Source organism: Pecten maximus, chromosome 15 (assembly GCF_902652985.1).
Source record: "Pecten maximus chromosome 15, xPecMax1.1, whole genome shotgun sequence".
NCBI lineage: Eukaryota > Metazoa > Mollusca > Bivalvia > Pectinida > Pectinidae > Pecten > Pecten maximus.
The window spans coordinates 22,670,899-22,691,422 of NC_047029.1; the positions used below are offsets into that span (position 1 = coordinate 22,670,899).

The 20,524-nt window shown below is 33.6% G+C and overlaps 1 protein-coding gene across 6 annotated transcripts in view; it reads left to right on the forward strand.

Moving 5' to 3' along the window:
- Positions 1 to 1,109: 1,109 nt before the first annotated feature.
- Positions 1,110 to 20,524, forward strand: part of LOC117343778 (integrin beta-PS-like) — a 37,088-nt gene continuing 17,673 nt past the window's right edge. For 2 of the 6 annotated variants that reach the window (XM_033906270.1, XM_033906271.1), the window contains exons 1-10: positions 1,111 to 1,257; positions 6,584 to 6,686; positions 9,584 to 9,687; positions 10,333 to 10,443; positions 10,751 to 10,841; positions 11,737 to 11,868; positions 12,374 to 12,470; positions 14,626 to 14,649; positions 18,825 to 18,909; positions 19,806 to 19,892. In XM_033906270.1, coding sequence (XP_033762161.1) covers positions 6,593 to 6,686; positions 9,584 to 9,687; positions 10,333 to 10,443; positions 10,751 to 10,841; positions 11,737 to 11,868; positions 12,374 to 12,470; positions 14,626 to 14,649; positions 18,825 to 18,909; positions 19,806 to 19,892 — 825 coding nt within the window. In that variant the 5' untranslated portion in view covers positions 1,111 to 1,257; positions 6,584 to 6,592. Of the gene's footprint in view, positions 1,258 to 6,583; positions 6,687 to 6,759; positions 6,769 to 9,583; positions 9,688 to 10,332; positions 10,444 to 10,750; positions 10,842 to 11,736; positions 11,869 to 12,373; positions 12,471 to 14,625; positions 14,650 to 18,824; positions 18,910 to 19,805; positions 19,893 to 20,524 lie in introns of all 6 variants that reach the window. The other 4 variants (XM_033906274.1, XM_033906275.1, XM_033906272.1 and 1 more) reach the window with 3 other exon arrangements.

Below are 20,524 nucleotides of genomic sequence, written 5' to 3' on the forward strand. Positions count from 1 at the left end.
AGGCCTGCATTGCTATATGTATGTCCGTCAAGATATATGACTGAGATATTACATTTAAAAATAGACGAACTGGTTTGTCTGCACAAAGAACAGGTCCCATTATTGCAATTCCATACTCTTTATTTGACATAATATACACTAATCGAATGATTGTCCATTTGTCAAATACGTAGTTGTAAAAGCATGGCGCTTTTCACGTTTAGATATCGCTCTATAGCAAAGACAACATACCCATTTCTCCACTTTCCCTTAATTGTTCCACTTCCCTCGTTTTCTTCTCACATTCGCTTATACAAAATTAACCTCTAATAATTCTTTTTTCGGCTCGGCGCGGTATCTTAACAGCTTATCTACTTTAGAAACGGAGAAATATTATAGTTGTAGAGCTTGTTTCTGAACCCGATTCATACAGAGAAAATGGTTTACATGTTATGTTCATGTATATATTTATATGAATGAAATAAAGTTTATATCAAGCATAGTATGAAGCGCCATTTTACTGTCTATCCACTCATTTATATATATTGCTTAGAAACACAAATAACGAAGGAAGACAACTTTACTCATTTATATATACATATATATATATATAACTTTTCTTTTGTTATCAAAATTCACATTGTTTACATTAAAAAAAAACGATTATCAAAAAAAATTCATGATATAAAAATAATAATGAATAAATAATAAAACGGCGCCCTGTTATCAAATTTATTAAATAATTTTATAAATTGATATCAAGAATTTGAATTTTTTATACAAAACAATTAAAAAAAGAATTTTTGATATATATATAAAAAAAAAACAAGTTAATACAGTAAAACGGTAGGGGGCAAACTTAGAAACGCCTTCTCCCAAATATTTCCTATGAATACTCGATCGGTGCTCTAGCTATTTATTTTAGACAAATAAACATTTGATATGAAAATTACCAAAATCTTATTGTTATTCCTTATGATTTGTTACTTATATAAGTCCAAACTCACATATTTGCGCGAAGTATGGTGTTTTCAAGGTCATCATTGCCTATAGATGTACATTGTTTTATTGGTCCCAACAGGATACAAATGTAGCATATGTTTCTTTTATTAGTAACAACCAAAAATACTTCCGGTATATGACGTCACGATCGGGATCGCCATATTTAGGATTGGCGAAGTGACTAACTCCGAAAGCGTACCCAAACAGAAGGATTTATCATCAATACTGGCGTAAGTTATCGAACACGACTGCATTTGGATCCATTTGGTTCTTCTGGTAAGTCGAATAGATTTTATCTTGTCTTGATTATATTGGAAATCACTCATAAACTCGCAGATGTAACCGACCCTGGGCAATGTTAGATGGCCTACTGCTGAGACTACTGTGAGGCTGTGAAAAAGAGGTCACGTCAAAAATATCCACTGTGCATGTACACAAAGAACAAACCAGTCTATGTTTGGTACGTTACTGATATTTAGTATGTGTTAGTCACAATTAATTACCTCTTGGTTAAATACTAGCCCGAGTAATGTTCTCGGTAAACAGTTTGACGAGTACGGCGACCTAGAGTTATCCCCACCCCGGTCCCAGACCTCACCTCTCCCCATCGGTCACACTCCTAATGAAACTAGAGATGGTCAGTCAACCCGAATACTTCTACTAGGCCTATGGAGCCGTTATTGCATGCTTGTCCCTTGCATTAAAAAAATGGTGGAGCAAAGATTCGGGGATTTCCCTATGGAGTAGCGTTTCCTATTACTTCTATTTTTGAAAGTCAGGTCAATAAACTTCTGCAGCATATTTATCTAGGAACACTAACTGCTAATACTATACATGTACTTTATTCCTCATAATAAAGATATATATTAGCCTTTTTAATTAGCTGTAAATTGATAGATTGTTGCATAGCTGTGGAGAAATTGAAAATTTTGCCTACCATGATATTTTTAATGTTTTCAACTTTCATTTTGCATTATATATCATGAATAATAATTTACACAAGGCTGCAATACATAGGTGTTTTCTAACAAGTAATGCTTGTGGTGTACATAACTTGTTTATTACCAACTTAATCTGATACTCTGATTTTCAACAATGTGTAGACTGTAGAACAGAATGCACAAAATTACGTATACGGATTGTATAGACTGATCATGCATGACATGTACTTCCAGTTCTGTGCAAAAATGATGCAAAATATGATATTGATATTGTAACAGAGCGCATGATAAATTGAATTTAAATCACTGCCTCCGCTAGGGATCGAACCCGGGACCTCTGGCTTACTAGTCTTACGCTCAACCGATCGAGCTAAAGAGAAGATCTCTCTAGCCGAGCGGTATATTGCGGCTAGTATTTACCAGGGTTACATACTCCCCTTCCAGGAAAGAACTCGTCCTCGAGTTTTCCAGGGGTAACAGCGATGCTTTTGCAAGCAGCGATGAGTATCATTCCCGAGTCCCTACATGGGCGCCAATGTAACAGAGCGCATGATAAATTGAATTTAAATCACTGCCTCCGCTAGGGATCGAACCCGGGACCTCTGGCTTACTAGTCTTACGCTCAACCGATCGAGCTAAAGAGAAGATCTCTCTAGCCGAGCGGTATATTGCGGCTAGTATTTACCAGGGTTACAATATCATTAATAGTTTACCATTATTTTACAAGAAGCTGCATGAAAGGTTGGGGTTGACAATGATTTCTGCAGGATTATCACAATCATGAAAATTGTAGAAATATTTCTATAAATAAAAACATGAAATAAAATATGAAAATAACCGTTACATTAAAGCATTCACAAGATCAGCATTGTAGAGCTTTTGAGACACCGCTAATGGAACAAATCTTGGATGTTGGAGGAAAAGCTCACAGGGGAAAACAATAAAGCAAAATGTGTAATATAATTAGTGGGGAAACCACGTGCACTAACCCAACTGACATCATCCTTTATCTCCAGTGCATGTCAAACCCATATACTGTATATATGTTCTTGGCCAAGGGGAGCTCCAGAGTGCTCTGAGGCTCATGCTTGACTGCTCTCATCATCCAAGCAATATATTCAACTGTATGTCAGCACATTAACTATCATGGCTACTGTATATAAGGCTCCACATTATAATGATTAAAAAAAACAAGATCCATTCATTCATATGTAATGTGTCAGGAAAAGTCCAAATAAAGAGAAAAAAAAATAGTTCAGACTGAATTTCTTTACCAGAACACCTAAAATATTTATTGTTAAACCACATTTAGCATACTTTTAGTTTATTTAAATGAGCTGTTTCTTTAGATATAGAGGCTGAGTGGTGTACCAACACTTTGTCACTAGCCCTCCACCTCTGGGTTGCGAGTTCAAAACCCATGTGGGGCAGTTGCCTGGTACTAACCATGTAGGTTGTGGTTTTTCTCTGGATACTCCAGCTTTCCTCTATTTGTAGCAGACTTTTAATATAATGTTACTGTTGTAAGGGAGGTAATTCTGCAAGATTAAGGTAATCGGGTCAGTGTATTCTTCATCCTGATAATTATAACATTTCACCTGGAAGACTATTAGACTACATGTAGATTAATTTAAGCAGTACAACAACAGATGTGATCTGTGGAAAAAATATATTAAGATTCTGATAATGTGTGTTGCATAATTTTTTTTGAAAAATTGTTGATATTACAATTTTTCTTGGAAGTCTTTGTAATAGACTGTAGAATATATTTCCTTCAAAAGAACAAGACTGTTCATTTTACCTGAGCTTTACTATAAAAATCATTATATATATAACTGCTTAAAGATTTCATCATCATGGTAGACAGTGCAGAGAATAGAGCTTCATAAACAATATTCTCAAAAAAAAAGATGAACAAAATTCATGACAATTTTCATGAACCTCCAATGACCAAATTGAAGGTGAACTAAAAGTGACAATATTCCTTGCTAATTGATCTCCTCTGTATCATTTCAATTTTGATACGTGAATTCCAAAGCAAGTAATAAATATGGAATGTTTCACAAATTTTCGTGATTATAAAAAATATTTGTAACTGCCAGATATGTTAATTATGTTATACAAATTTACAACACACCAAAAACTGTGTTCTTGTCTGTATAAACGTTGAACTGTACATGTGTCGTTCAGTATGATTGGATTATTCGATCAAATACGGACTGTGTTGTCCCATAGACTTTTGTAATCTATTTAATTTGTTCTGGTTTTAATTTGAAAATGAAGCTTTAATAAAGCTTAAAGTTTCCTTGTCTGTTAGCTGAATTATATGATGAAGATACAGTCTCTATTTGGTTGTTACCATACCAGGAGTACACCTTCTCATGTACATATAAAGATTGATTAACAACAAATGCTTCCTGAACTAATGGATTCTGAAGTTTTTAGCTCACCTGGCATGGCCCGGCCAGAGGGACGAGGCCCAGTAGGGGAAACTTAGGGGTAAATCCTTTAAATCCAATCCCTATATACTAGTCCTGAAAGCCTGAATGGATTTTGATGAAATTTTGTTTGGAGCATTATTAAGGGCAAATGAGATCTAATGTTGTATAAACTGAGGGTGTGTCTCCCCTGGGGCTGGAGGGGTGGGGTCCAATAGCAGAAATTGAGGAAAATTCTTAAATCACTGCTAGTCCTGAATGCTTGAATGGATTTTTATGAAATTTGGTATGGAGCATTATAAATTATTGGACAAAGGAAATGTAATGTATAAAAGGAGGGTGTGTTGTGTGGCTCCAAAGGGAAAAAGAGATCTAAAATTATATAAACAGAGGGTGTGGCTCCCTTAAGCTGCTAGCTTGGGACCGGGAAATCATTTAAATCCAACATTTTATGACAGATTGATATCCCAAAGTCCAAAGTAGTGTGAAGGTCAATGAACAGTCAAGCTTATAACTCTATACATATATATCTAACCTTAAAATTATTTTCATTATCCATAACCCACTATATATGGTCTAGCTATATAGCTAGCTGAAGTTATTACCTTTGTCACAGGAATATGGTACTGGTATACGGGTGCGGTGTATATAGTATAGCTATAACAGGTAATTCATACCTGATAATATTATTTTCATATATTGGTATATAACAAAAATCATGGTGAAGTCTATACAAATATATGTACCAGGTATATGTAGAATGTGAAATATGACACTGCAGTGATACGGAAATCTAATCCCCGCAAAATTGTCCCTGACTAGCTATATAGGACAATCACAAAACTTTACACATGAATAAAAATTCCAGTGACCCCATAACTTGAGTAGAACCTATAGATATTTTATTTCACATCTGTTAATTCTGCCTACGTAAGAATTGGTTCATTTGAATTTGAAGAATATTGCTTTTCTCCAGGATTTCAATATGTTGTAAACCATGTTTATTTTTGTAGAACCCAAACTTATTTCCATTATACAGTCATACAGATGATTGGTCGATGGCCCCTGGGCCTCAATTTTTTCATACGTTACAAAAACATAAATTTAGCCTTCAATACCAGATGATTGTGTTGTCTATTCAGGGAGGATTTCAGATCCCATAGACTTTTGTCAGTCATCCTATATGTATGTATAGATCTATGTACACTTGAGCTATATATAGATATACATAAATACTGTACATGTACACATCATTATACTGTATAAGATATTTTTCAGTCGTATGTATGTACTATCTACACACAGCCTTGTATTAACTGTATTGGTGCCAATTGTGAACGAGGCATGGAATTGCTAGCCAAGCATGAAACCAAAAAAATATTGATGTAGCTAGTTTCTGTCTGACATTTATTTTGTATACAATGGCTGGCTCTATAGTTAGCCTGTATATGTATATATATGCTGGCTGTAATTCATTTAATGCCTTATATAAGCTCAGTAACTACTCTACATGGATATTGATCCAACTACTGTGGTATAGGAGTTGTTGACTAAAAGTTGTAATCCTGTATGCTCCTCCCATATAAGTCAAATAGAATCAACGATTAGTCTATACATTTTTATTTGTCAAACAAATTACAGTGTGTGTCGCGTACGTCCCATTAATCAGTATCTGTTAACTAATAAGGTAAGGTAAAATGCGGGTCGGGTCCCGATAAATAGATTGCTGCATACCTGCAAATTTTAAGTTTTGGAGACTGAATTCCCTACGATGCTCCCCCCACCCCCACCCCCCAATAAAAATAATTAAGGAAAATCTAAGGGGAGAGGGGGTTACTATATGGCTATACCAGCAGCAGTTGAAATCACAAAATTTGCATTTACAAGCTAGTAATTCTTCAGTATATATATAGTATAACCAGATTTAAAGTAAGTGGGTTTTTAGCTGGATACCCACAAATCTAGATGTAATAATGTTAAGTTCATGAAATTGGTCAGCCTCGAAGAAATTTAGATGTTTTTCCTTGGGAATCCTGACCCCATTAATCATGCATATGTTACTATGAAGTACTGTAGCTAGATTGGTGATTGACTGTGTCTAGATAAATCCGGTCATGTAAAATGGCTCCCAATTGGACATATGTTGTGTGTGTAATGTCAGCAAATGGATTTATAAATCAATTAACATTGCCTGTTATTATAGCATTTCTCTGCCCTTTACAGATATTCATCATGAAGTTTGCTGCTGTGGCTTTCCTGGCCACCCTGCCATACATCTTTGCTGTGTCACCAAACCCACAAGTGCCAGCAACTCCAGGGGCCCTGAGTGAGTATAAACCGTTACTGTCACATAACTAAGTATATACCATATAGTGTAACGGAACTACCCTCAACTCCAGGAGCCTTGAGTGAGTATAAACCGTTACTGTTATATAAGTATATATCATAATGTTTGATGCATGAGTAAGTATAGTTTAACTGTTTCACCGGTACCCTACGTATACCCACAAGTATACCTTAAGCTTACTGTCTCCCAGCCAAGAATTCCCCACAACTCCAGAGACCCTGATGAGTATGTTTAGTGTCACCCTAGCTACCCACAAGTAACAACTACTCCTTGAACCCTGAGTAAGTAAACTGTCTCCCATCTGAGAAGTCCCCACAAATCCAAATCCCACAGTACCAGTAATATTATATAACCCACAAGTTCCTATAAATACGAGTCCCTGAACAAATATGTTATCTATCTACATAAAAAATCTCATGATATTAATTATAAGACTTTCACAATATAAAGTCTTCACATGTACCTGTGTAAAAGAGCTAGTATAGCAGAGGAAACTCTAGCTACTAGAACATGTAGTTGATTGTACATTTGATGTGTTTAAATTTTTGCTGTCCTTCAGAGACTTCCTTCCTTATAGGTGAGATCAGCAAAAGCAATGACTATTATATGTAATCTTTCAATATATGATTGTATGAATATATAATCAAATTTAGCACATGTGTTATAGGAAGATATTTTTTTTATTGACACTCATTATGTTGTATGTGGAACATAAACCCACAATCAACATGCATATGGTACCCCTAATAAATATAACCAAGGGATACGTATAAATATGTCATAAACCCACAATCCATATGGTACCCCTAACCAAGGGATACATATATATATAATACATCGGGTATCTATAGCTGTTTTACCCACAGTGCCATGCATGGTGATCACGACCTCTGCATAGGTTTTGATGTCGTATAGTATACATACTATGACATGATCATATGAGCCCAGCGACTTCTCTGTATACTGATGACCTGTATATATTTTATAGATATATGTAAAACTACAGGCCATAATTATCAGCAGTGTTTTTGTTTGGCCTGTTTTACCACCGAATAATGATTGTTTCTCCTAGGCCAAAAATGTTGTATTTTCCCAAAATTTCAATGAAGTTTCCCAATTATCAAAGTTGAAAAAAATTGTTTTTAAATGATAACATCGCGAGTTCCGAAGCCATAAAGTATTTTCCAAACCTAACTAATATGAACGTTATCACTTCAAACATGCAACATCATCCTGTAGACCTAGAGGCGTGCGATCTTTGTTGTTTTAGATCTTGATCATTAAAACGATTTGTAATAGATGTCAGTGATTTCAAGTGCTCAAATGATGCAGACATCGTAAAACCGAATACTACACAAATGACAGACTGAAAAAAATCATGAAGGTCTTGTTAGAATTAGTGATACATTATTTAGGATACTGATAGTTATTATCCAAATCATATATTGATATACATGTATATAAGTATTCTACTCAAAAATATGTGTACATACAGCCGCCCTGTGCGGGGCTTGCTACATTATCAACTGTAGACTCATGACTAGGAGGGATTTCTTATACCCTGTCAGAGTGCAGTGCATGCAGGGTATGAATACTCATTCTTACCGGGATTTACCACCTGAATATATAGGGAGCTTTCGTCGACTGATTAAGAGGAACTTGTTGATCTTTTCAAAGGATTAAAACAACGAATTCAGAACTTTACTAGCAACAAGTGATATCTCACCATGCTGGCATAATATATGGGCACATGATGATTTTAAACCACTCATAATGTGTTCTTTTTGTAGCAAGTGATGTTTAGTTTAATAATGCTGAAAACATGATGAACTATATATTAATAAATTTATTTGACAAAATCAGTGCTGTTTTTTTTGGCAATTTGGTATTTTCCCAAATTTCTCAAAATGTCGATGAATTTTCCCAACTCAAAAGCCACGTGAGGCTGAAAAATAATGGGAACAAAAACACTGATCAGTTTACAATGTCATGTCCATGATCTTTATATAATATATATATATACATGTGCCTAAACTAAACTGAGTGATAATAATTGCCTACTGTAATATTATTATATCTTGTTAAATAACACTAACAGATATATGTTACATTTCATATAGATGTAATTGATCAGCATGCACATGTATTTTATACAACATATCTACAATGTATTTACAAATGTAGATATCCATAATTGGCTAGAAAAGATGATTTCTTGTGAGACTCGCCAATATGAAATATGCCAATCAAATTTTAGGTTATACAAAGTTTGTATTACAAATATGCTAGTAAAGTGGTGATGTCACTTCAAATTCAGATTAATTTAATTTTCATTGGAAAAAAAATTGTGTACTGCTATAATTTATATCATGAAATGTTTTTTGTTTATACTCATCATCATGATCATGCTTCGTTTTTATGTGGTTGATATTAATAGTTGTTGCTAGGGATATCTATAAATATTTGTTCCACAAAATATCTTAATTACCATCAAATATTTGTAACAATTTTCAACATTTTACAACATTCAAATTATGTATCTCTTGGCATTATAGACTGTTGCATACTTATTTCCTGGAGTTATGGTCCTTTGTTGTGAAAATTCCACCATTAATATAATGACACCTGACTTGGGTTATACTAAATAAATCTAGATGAAAACAGACTACTGATCAGAATTTTGAAGCCTAGCGTTCTGGGTCAGTATACTAGATTCAGATATACTTATAGCATAAAGCTTACACCTACCTGGGTGTACATGTACATGTTGTGAGAGTGCAGCAGAAGGTAACTGATTATACATAGTCTGGTTTAGACAGAAATCACTTACCACACATGGTGTGACATTATTTAACAATTTGTTTTGATGTATACAGACAAAGGCACCCTGACTGTAGATAAAGCCAACCCATGTATCGGGGCAGAGACCTGCGGCATGTGTATGGAAAAAGGCAAAGACTGTGCATTCTGTACGGCAACGGTAAGTCATGTGTCAATTTCATAATAGATTCTTCATAAATGTGAATAATGAATTGACAATCCCGTAGTACAGAGGAGAAATCAAAGGTTTCCTAACCGGTTAAAGTGCATAGAGGAGAAATTATAGATATCCTAATTAAGTACACATACTCCAGTGAAGATTGGGTATAGCTACCCAGATTCAGTGTTAAACTGTTATCTAGTAGATATGTTTGTATAAAACACTTTCATTGTATTATTATAAATTAGCCCCCTACCGCTGAAACTGGGGGGTGGGGAGCTTTAAGTTTCCTCTATGTCCGTCTTATATGTACGTAACACTGCAGTTCATCAGCGCTCTAGAAGCTTCATTCCTTGAAGGATTTTGATCGAATTTCACAGAATGATAAAGGACCATACCATCTCGTACAAGTTTCAGCCTGAGGGTTTTTGGGTTAAGGTTGATGTTATTGCCTACAATCAACTCAGTTCCAGACTCTGACTGACTCCAGTGGTCATCAGGGGAACTGTTTTTTGGTGGGAACTGGTAGGGGACATGTATTACTTTAGCGATACCCAGTAGATATATAGGCTTGTTTTATTATGTTTTAATATGTTTTTATATAACAGTTTTACTGTTAGTATACAATATGTTTGTATTTTACAGTTTTATGACAAAGAGAATCTACCTCGCTGTGACCTGAAGTCTAATCACATCAAGAGAAACTGTCAGGGGGAGGATTTGTACGGTCCAGACAGCGACCTCACACCAATCAGGGTAAACTTTCTCCTACTGATTACTGATTCATGTAAAACAATATACTTGATGTGGCAGATTTTAATCAAGGTTGTGGTTATTGAATATAATTACCATCCAGACAATGTTTTACAGTTTGGGATGACCCAAGTGTCTTGGGGATTGCATATAGGTCATTAGCACTTTTAAAACATTCAAGATGATAATTCACAAAATATTAATTCGATTGTGAATATGTGTATTGATATGTTTATAATTTTGATTTTGGATATCTATAATAGATTGTGCTGTACATTATATTCGTAAAAATTTCGCCGATTTGTTCCAGGATGATGAGGTAAAAAATGGAGGTGAAAACATCGACATTGAGCCTGCTATCCAGATCCAACCTCAGGAGTTGACCCTTAAAATTAGACCGAGTAAGTTTTGATAAATGTGCCTGAGAAACAAGATATTACTTTTGTTCGGCCTAAGTTTGATAAAATAAACCTGAATTATTGGAGGTTGTACGTAGATAATTTGGTTTGTCTGAAGATTATGAATATTATGAAAATAAATCAATGCATATATTGCAGATTATATAAGAAATGAAAATTACTATAACTAGTTTTTATACAGTATTTGTACATTAACTGCACTTCATGATCGACCTACATTCTGTTACATCCGATTTGTTCGTTATTCAGAGATGTTCGTTTTTTAGAAGGTTCGGTTTTCAGAAGTTGCACTGTATACCAAATTACCATTGGTTTTGATATGTCACTAAACTTAAATGAAAACAAAAACACATTTTATGTTAAATAAATCTTATGTGAAATAATTAAATAATAAATTCTTAAACTCTGACATAGTCATTAAATAGCCATCAAATGTCAAACACAATTCATAATGTAATCATATATCTGGAGATATGGTCAGATATAACTTAGATTAACATATATTGCATCTCTTGGTTTACAGAAAAATTGAAAAATCCTTTCCCAGCTAAATATTTAAATCACATACTTGAGAAAAAAAATCTTGTGTTGAAATTCTTCTTATTATCACCTGAAAAATAACTAAATATGGTGTTTTTAATCTATTATCAATGTGTAATATTTCTGTATTCTCTCCATAAATCATGTTTAAATATCCTGCCTTAAACAATGAATGGTCACAACAATTCTAACGACCTTTGTCTGTAACATGTTTGAAAGACTGCGCAATTGCCTCACTAGTGGTATCAAACATAATATCCAATGTCTAAATATATTCGTTGTGTACTATATTTTATGTATAATTTCCTTGTTCACTTATGAATACTTGTGTTTACAGATGATCCCCAGAAGTTCAAGTTGACGTTCCGCTTGGCTGAGGATTACCCCGTGGACCTGTATTACCTTATGGACTTGTCACACTCGATGAAGGATGACAAAGAGAGACTTGCCTTACTTGGAACTGAAATCGGTAACTATTACAACAGAAGTCTCCTGGTATTTATCATGAGCTGCTGTTTTTGTCACTTGCGTATTTTAAATTCCTGTTTCATGACAGCTACTTAGGAAAAAGTCATAGATTGAATGGAGGTAATGGTAGATTTTAGAACTTCAGTTCCATTTTTTATTTGCATAAGAAACAAAAGATAATTTATTGCTTGCACAAAACTATAAATTATAGAAGTAACTAGTGAGCACCATGTATTACACTACATATGAGATGAAGAGGTCTAATAAATTGTTCATGGATTCTAATTAACTTTTATCTACTGGTACATTGGGTAACTTCTCAAAACAGCAAATTTAAAGTATATATTGAGTCATAAAATTACCCTGAGAATGAAAATTAAGATTATTTTGATAACAGTGAGATGCAGAAGATAATACCTGTCTGATGGATGTGTGTTACTCTATGTATATTTATGTCATCATATGACCAATTTATATCTTTTAAATCTGCTTGTTGTATTTTGCAGCAAAGAAGATGAAGGGCATTACTAAGAACTTTCAGTTGGGTTTTGGATCGTTTGTGGACAAGGTGGTGATGCCATATGTAAGCACAGCCCCGTCCAAGTAAGTGTTATCACAATGAATCTCCTACTTGCTCTTGTAGATCATTCCATATTGGTGGTTTGTTTATTTTTATTTTTTTTCTCCAGATGCTCTTGTGTTATAGATTCTTCAGATTTTATTACAGAGATTACTATAGGTAACTTGTTTGTAAGAAAACCAGTTGTATATTAGAAAACAAGAGATGACTTGTCTTTAAAGACCACCCAGGGAAGAATGAACCTGTTAGTAAAGACCACTCAAGGTAGATAGTTAACTTGGCTATAAAGACCACTTAAGGCAGAGTTAACCTGTCTATAAAGACCACCCAGGGAAGAATGAACCTGTTAGTAAAGACCACTCAAGGCAGAGAGTTATCCTGTCTATATAAACCACTCAAGGTAGATAGTTAACTTGTCTATAAAAACCTCAAGTCAGAGTTAACCTGTCTTTAAAGACCTCAAGACAGGGAGTTAGCCTGTTTATATAAACCACTTAAGGCAGAGTTAACTTGTCTATAAAGACCATTTAAGGTGGAGTTAACCTGTCGATAAAGAACTCAAATCAAGGAGTTAACCTTTTTATGTAAACCACTCAAGATAGAGATTTAACCTGTCTACAAAGACCTCTCAAGGCTAAAAGCTAAGCCAACCTATCAGTAAAGACCAGCCAGGGCAAAGGCTGTCTATAAAGACCGCTCAAGACAGATCACGAACCTGTCAATGACAGCTAGTTGTTGTTCAGATATTGCTAGAATAGCTGTTTTAAAGAGGTTGTCTATTACAAAGGTGTTTATCAGTGATATAACAAATCACAAATATAAAGCACACTTATTTTTTTTTCTTCTCGAGGCAACATTTTTGCTTGATATTAGCCTGAAGATTGTGTATATGATCGATGTATTCCACTAGACACCGCTGTTAACCTGCACTTTTGTCATACATGCATGAACCTATCTATGATGATTTAGTATACTCTGCCATACACAAATGTGTCCTCTTGTGATAATTATATTTCATTATCTACATCTAAACTAGTAATTCTATTGTAATTTAGATATAATGTTTTGACTGGTAAAATCTGTAAATATTGTTTTCTTTTAGAATCTTTAAATATTTTTTTCTTCATTTGAATTTTGATTAAGATTTTTAAAAAAACAACAAATAAGTGTAAATAGATATAAACATGTTAATAACATAGTTCAGCAATTATGTTGTTAAACTGTACTGAGACAGTAAAACCTGTGGATATAATATGATACATGTAGTATTGTAGTTATAAACTTCGATGTTAAAATGGTATTTTTGCATTGTGTTCCATTCCTTTTAAGTTTGCATCTTGAGACTTTTCCTATTGTTAGACTTTACCCTGTCATTGTTGATTTTTGTTTATTTTCAGATTTTGTTTACGCTTTTTTAAGACTATATATTTCACCTGAGAAATCACAAGCACGTTTTCAGCTCTCAGTGAAAATTACATAAAAATTCATAATTTTAAATCAGTTGTTTTTTCTGGAATTGGATTGTGCTGCTACCTGGCTTTGTTTTCAGAGAGTTAAGAGTAACCTTGAGTGTAAAACCTGTATCATGATGAAAATAGTTGCACATGTACTGATATTGAAATCAATTTAGACAGCATTACATGTAATTTTCCTTCATCATTTCACAGTTCAGTACCACAAATCTGGTTGTTGTAATTTTCCTTCATCATTTCACAGTTCAGTACCACAAATCTGGTTGTTCTTTTAAACATCTTGTATTTTGGTTATTTGTTTCGCGACAAAACTACATAAGAAAGTTAAGCATTATTTTGAAAAATAAGTGGCAGGATTAATAGGTAATATTATTTTGAAATGAACATTTCAATGCAAGTCTCGTCTAACCTATTCCATAGATTTGACAAGAAAACAAAACATTTTGGCTAATATGTTCAGGAATTTAAATAAGAATTTGACAGTTATGATGAAGCTTTATATATTAGTGAGCAGGTGGAGTGATGGAGACCAAAATTTTCAGTAAAGACACATATGTAACACCAATGCATTGTAGGTTAAAGTAATCATCAGTTATTTACGTAACTCTGATAGAAAACAAAGCCAAGGACTTTAAAGACTTGAATGATCCTTTGTTTGTGTCTGTCTTGTGCTTTATGCTTGTTGTGTAATTTTATCATAAAACAGGGAACCTGGTTCGATAAAACGAACGTAAGTGATCATGCTGTTTTGCACTGCTTGCACTTGGGTGCGTAAAGCCTGTGGCTGTCATATACTCATGTCACACCAACCTCAAAGCACAAATATTTCAGTCTCATCTACACATCAGTTCTAAGGCTATTTCCAGGCTATTTCAGGAATCAGTCCTATTAAGAAAAATAAACTGCATAATGAAGTAACTAAGAAGACTTTTCAGGGGTTTTTTCTGTCTTTTCTCTTGAAAAAAAAATGTCTTGATTTTCTGAAGTGTTCCATCTTAATGCCTATATTATATATAGACCTTTTTCTTAAATTAGGTCTAGATGTTTTTCTCTTTTCAAATTTGGATGACAATCTTCTGAAGTGTTCCATCTTAATGCCTATATTTCTTAAATTAGGTTTAGATGTTTTTCTCTTGATCTAATTTGGATTAAGATGTCTGAATCTTATCAGGTATTAGATCAAACTTTGAAATATGTCACCAGGCAAAATATAGTCCGACTTAAATTAGATCAGTTATATTAGTTATCCTGAAACTAGACATTTATATACAAGTATCCTGAAACTAGACATTTATATACAAGAAACCCAGATAGAAGCTAAGTTTATACAGTACATGTAACATTTCCGGGGAAAAAATCTTCTTATTATAAGTAAAGAAAAACAGTTGAAACTTTTCTTATTACAATATATATATTTTGTATATTAGTAAATTTTAAGGTTTATCAAACAACAGGTTGTTATAAAAAAAAAAATTGATGGCATGGTATGTTGTTCTGGCCTTGAAGACATTTAAGTATATTATTTCTGTAATTATCAATGCTGTAGTAAAACTCTCCAAGTTCTCTCATGTGTTCCTTTTATAATACGATTGGTTGTTTTTCGGGACAAGAAGTGCCAGCTATATTAAGGTCTAATTTTCTTACAGTTTACATATGTAAATGAGATGTGATATGAAAGAGGTTTATTATCATGAAATAGGGCCTACTCAACAGTTATTATTATGAGGGTAATTTAGGGTATTATAATGACTTCAGTAGTACACACATTCTCAGTTGTTCTTTGATGTGAGAGTTTGAGAGAAACTATATAAGTTTAGGAATACCATACAATTTTTGGATTCCATACAAGTTTTCGGGTACATCATAAAAGTGTTTGGGGTACCATACAAAATTTGGGGTACACCATACAAGTTTTGGGGTACATGTATATCATATGAGTTTTGGGTACCATACAAGTTTGAGATACACAATAAAAAGTTTTTGGGGGTACCATGCATGTTTGAGATACAACATACATGTTTTGGAGCACATCATACAAATTTTGGGGGTATATTGTACAAGTTTTGGGGTATCACATGGGTTTTAGAATATACATACTGTATCAGATTTTTAGGAGGTGCTACAATGAGGAATTTGGTATGATTTGACAGCTAAGTTATGCATGGCTATGTATTCTACAGCTTATGGCAGTTCCTGTTTACCTCTATGTACTTGTGTATGAATGCCTCATATCAAATCATGTACTGTACTGTTAATTAACGTAAATGTGTTATGTTGGAGTAAAATATGCACACAGGTTTTGTATAAAATGGTAAAATGTCGTTTTGTTAGTGCTTTATGATAAGTTATAAGGTTCAGGCTGCAGATGCTGGGAACTGGTAGGGATATGTGTGGTTGAAGTAAATTTGAACCCTGCACCACTGAATGATGTGCACCACTGGCCGAATACTACATACGTGTGATTGGGAGCACTGGTGTAATTTGTATTAATTTACCCTTCATACTTCACTGTCACAAAAAAACATATAACATGGACTAAGTCTTCCTTGTCCATATATTGTACGCCCATTGTATGTCAATTTGTAGACAATTATATCAGTTTGTGAAAATGAACTGATGACAATTTCAGCCAATTTTCTCCCTCCTTCTTAACAATGTCTTAATCACAGATCATATAATATATTCTATTGTATAATATCACTTCTCATTATAAAGCTAAACAAATATCTATACTCGACATAATGTTATATCAACTTCCTGTTTGCTAAATAATATTACATGTAAAATTCCTGGTTTGGTAAATAACATTAATATTGTATAAGTGATCTGTTACCTATTATAGTATACATGTTATTAAAAATCTCTTGCTGCAAAATTTTATATAAAATATCCTTATTACCTTATTCCAATGGAACCTTGTGTAAAAAGCTATAATGACATGTCACAATCATGTTACATAACAAACAAATCTTTATATATTTCCTAACCTTATATTAAATTGATATTTAATACTGATGTATCGATCTCTTTAACAGAGTTTTATAAAATATTTTCTTTGATACATATAATGCAACCTGGGGCAAATGATTCCAGATAATGTAAAAACAGTTATAAATCTCTGTTATTTAAAGCTGATAAACCCAACTTATTGAGAAACATAAAAATGTTGATTATACTAACTTGTCTGCTACTATGTACAGAGCATGTAGATTCAGTTTTATCCGTTTTGCCTGATTACATAAAGCAGTGCATTAATTACTGCATGTGAATATGTGCATGGCAGTAATATTACAGCTCTCTCTTGCTGATTTAGAATAATAGGCTGGTATAGAAAGATAGCTATAGGACATTGCATGAAAAAGTTTTATTTAGATAAACAGCTGGTTAATAGCATGATGTGTAGTCTTTAATTGGATTAATGAAAATTGGCATTATGATAAGTCTAGGTATATACCATCATGTATATACGTACAATGATGGAAATAGTATAGAATAGCTTATGGATAGCTGAACTTTAGCTGTAGGCCAGTTTAGTCCTTCTGCCCCACCCATTATACTTATACTCTATATCTTATCTACATCCTTCGACATATTCTTATGGTAATATATATCCCCACATTAACGGTCTACGCTCCCTCTAACAGTATCCTCTTTTATTAGTCAGCCTTGTCTTGTAAATCTCTTGACATGAATACTGTGAATCTGTTGGGTCTCACTTAACTTTGGGAATTTTTAGCAAAAATACTGAAACTCTTGATACAAAAATGTTTGGACTCTTGATCTTTATCCAAACATTGGGAGTCCTAACTGAAAAAATATCACTGTGGACCTTGCATAAATATTGGGACTATATTTTCACTTTTGAAAATATTGGGACTCTCTTAATCCTTATAAATATTGGGACTCTCTAAATCTTTATAAATATTGGGACTCTCTTAATCCTAATAAATGTTGGGACTCTCTAAATCCTTATAAATATTGGGACTCTCTTTATCCTTATAAATATTGGGACTCTCTTAATCCTTATAAATATTGGGACTCTCTTAATCCTCATAAATATTGGGACTCTCTTAATCCTAATAAATGTTGGGACTCTCTAAATCCTTATAAATATTGGGACTCTCTTTATCCTTATAAATATTGGGACTTTCTTAATCCTTATAAATATTGGGACTCTCTTAATCCTTATAAATATTGGGACTCTCTTAATCCTGATAAATATTGGTACTCTCTTAATCCTAATAAATGTTGGGACTCTCTAAATCCTTATAAATGTTGGGACTCTCTTAATCCTAATAAATGTTGGGACTCTCTTAATCCTTATAAATATTGGGACTCTCTAAATCCTTATAAATATTGGGACTCTCTTAATTATTTTAAATAAGGGACTTGATCCTTGTCCTGTTGATATTTGTCTAAATATTGGGACTCTTGATTCCTGTCTAAATATTGGGACTCTGTTGATTCCTGTCTAAATATTGGGACTCTGTTTATCCTTACATACTTACTGAGACTGTTGATCCTCACATAAATATCGAGTCAGTTGATCCTCACATAAATATCGGGACTCTCATGATCCTCTGTTGAAAACTAGGACTGTAGAATATCTGAGGACGTTAAAAATTGAGCATTTCAACATTTCTCTTATTCTGCATCTTCCGCAAAAATTGAAAATATGGGCTGCATAATGTCCTGAATGTATAACTTTTGAATTGCATGCATTTAGTTGGTTTACTATAGATGAAGCATCACAGAGAAAAATTAAGGATAAAAAGATATATAAATTGATGAAGAAATAACACCAATTTTGGCATCTGAATGACTAGTGATATTGAACGTGTTGGACTCCATGGTGAGTGGCTCAGTGTACCAAGTGTTGATTTGTACTGTTGTGTCTGTTTTCAGATTAAGCAGCCCTTGTCCTGGATGTGACCCCCCATATGGCTTCAAGAATCAGCTCAAACTTGATAAAGACACCACCAGATTTGCAGTAGGTTTTTCTTACCCAGTAACATACACTTTACTTCTTTTCAAAAAACTATTCCTTTAGTGTTCATGGAGAGATTTTGACCGAAATTGACATGCACATTTGTACAATGAAATTAAAAATGGAGTGCAATATATATTAGCCATGAATCTCAGGATAGAGATTTATGACTTAAAAATACATTGTGAATGGTAATTTAAGATGAGAGTTTTTCTGTATACTGAGAATTCAGTGTCCCATTGTTAAAGCGAAGAGAGGCATAACATGTTGGAAATACACACCATGTATTTCTAAAGGTAAAGTTATAACAATGAAGACAAAGGGATGTCAATTTAATTTTAGCAAAATCATCCCTTGATGAACAAGGTTCAGTATTGTTCAATTGAAGGTTAAAGTTTTGAGTAGAGAAGAATAAATGGGACAAAAATATAAGTTTTCTTCTCTAGGTTTCATAGCAAATATTAATTGATAAAATTCAATGTAAGTGATTGATTGTCTTATGACAAGTTTTACGGTATTTGGTAAATATCTAGAATCCATAATCATTTCTTGTCTTATTTTCCAAAGGCTTTTAAAAAAAAAAAAAAATAACATTTGATTTTGCATCCTATTTTACCCCATTCTGTGTGTCCATCAGTCATTCTGTCCATCCGCCACTGTGATAAATATTTTATGTTTTTAAGCAAGATTTTTTTAGGTCATTTATAGGGGCTGAAATAATTTTGAGAAAATGGGCATTCATGTTGTACCAGAGACCTATATACTAGTATATAGGTCTCTGTGTTGTACCAACAAGTTTCTAGTTTGGTATCTGGACGAGGACCACAACATATATACAACAAGCCTTGTATCCAGCCTCTGTAACAATTGTAAACTTGGCTATTCCTTCCTGTTTACAGACTGAGGTGCGAGCTGCCAAGGTGTCTGGTAACCTGGATGCTCCTGAAGGAGGTTTTGATGCTATTATGCAGAGTCTTGTCTGTGAAGTAAGTAGTGATGTAGTCAGAGTGATGTAATGTCGCGAATAGTCGTTGTTTACTTAGTTTATCATGATTATATCATTGGAAAATGTTAAATGACAAATTATGAAAGCGTAATTAGTAAGCAATTTTGAACTAACAAAAAACAAACAAAAAACGATTGTTTTTGAAAATAAATTTTCAGTACATTGAATTGATGAACATCTAATGGCCATATGTAAGTCTCCTGTAGGTTGAAAACATTTTTACATTAGGAGATTTAAAGGTAGCAATGTCTGGTTTGAAATGTTTATTTTTAAATGGAGGTTGTGACCCCTATTGGGGCAATGGTGTAGGACCTACAGGTAATAGGAGTCATGGAGGTAAGTCATTATGATCCTATTCCTGAGATACTAGTGACAGATCTGGGTCTTTCTGGGACAGACAGACGAATGGACGTATATTCATCTGTGGGTGGGGGACGTCCTGTGACAACAGTATTAAAAAGGTTTAAGTTTACTGACATCCATAAGTCACAAATAAACTTTGCGGAAAAGTTTTGAAATTCAGTAAAATATCCTTAAAATATTGTTTTTTGTATGTCTTTTCCTGTTAACTTCTTATAGTAATGTTATATAGTCTATCAATAGTCAATACAG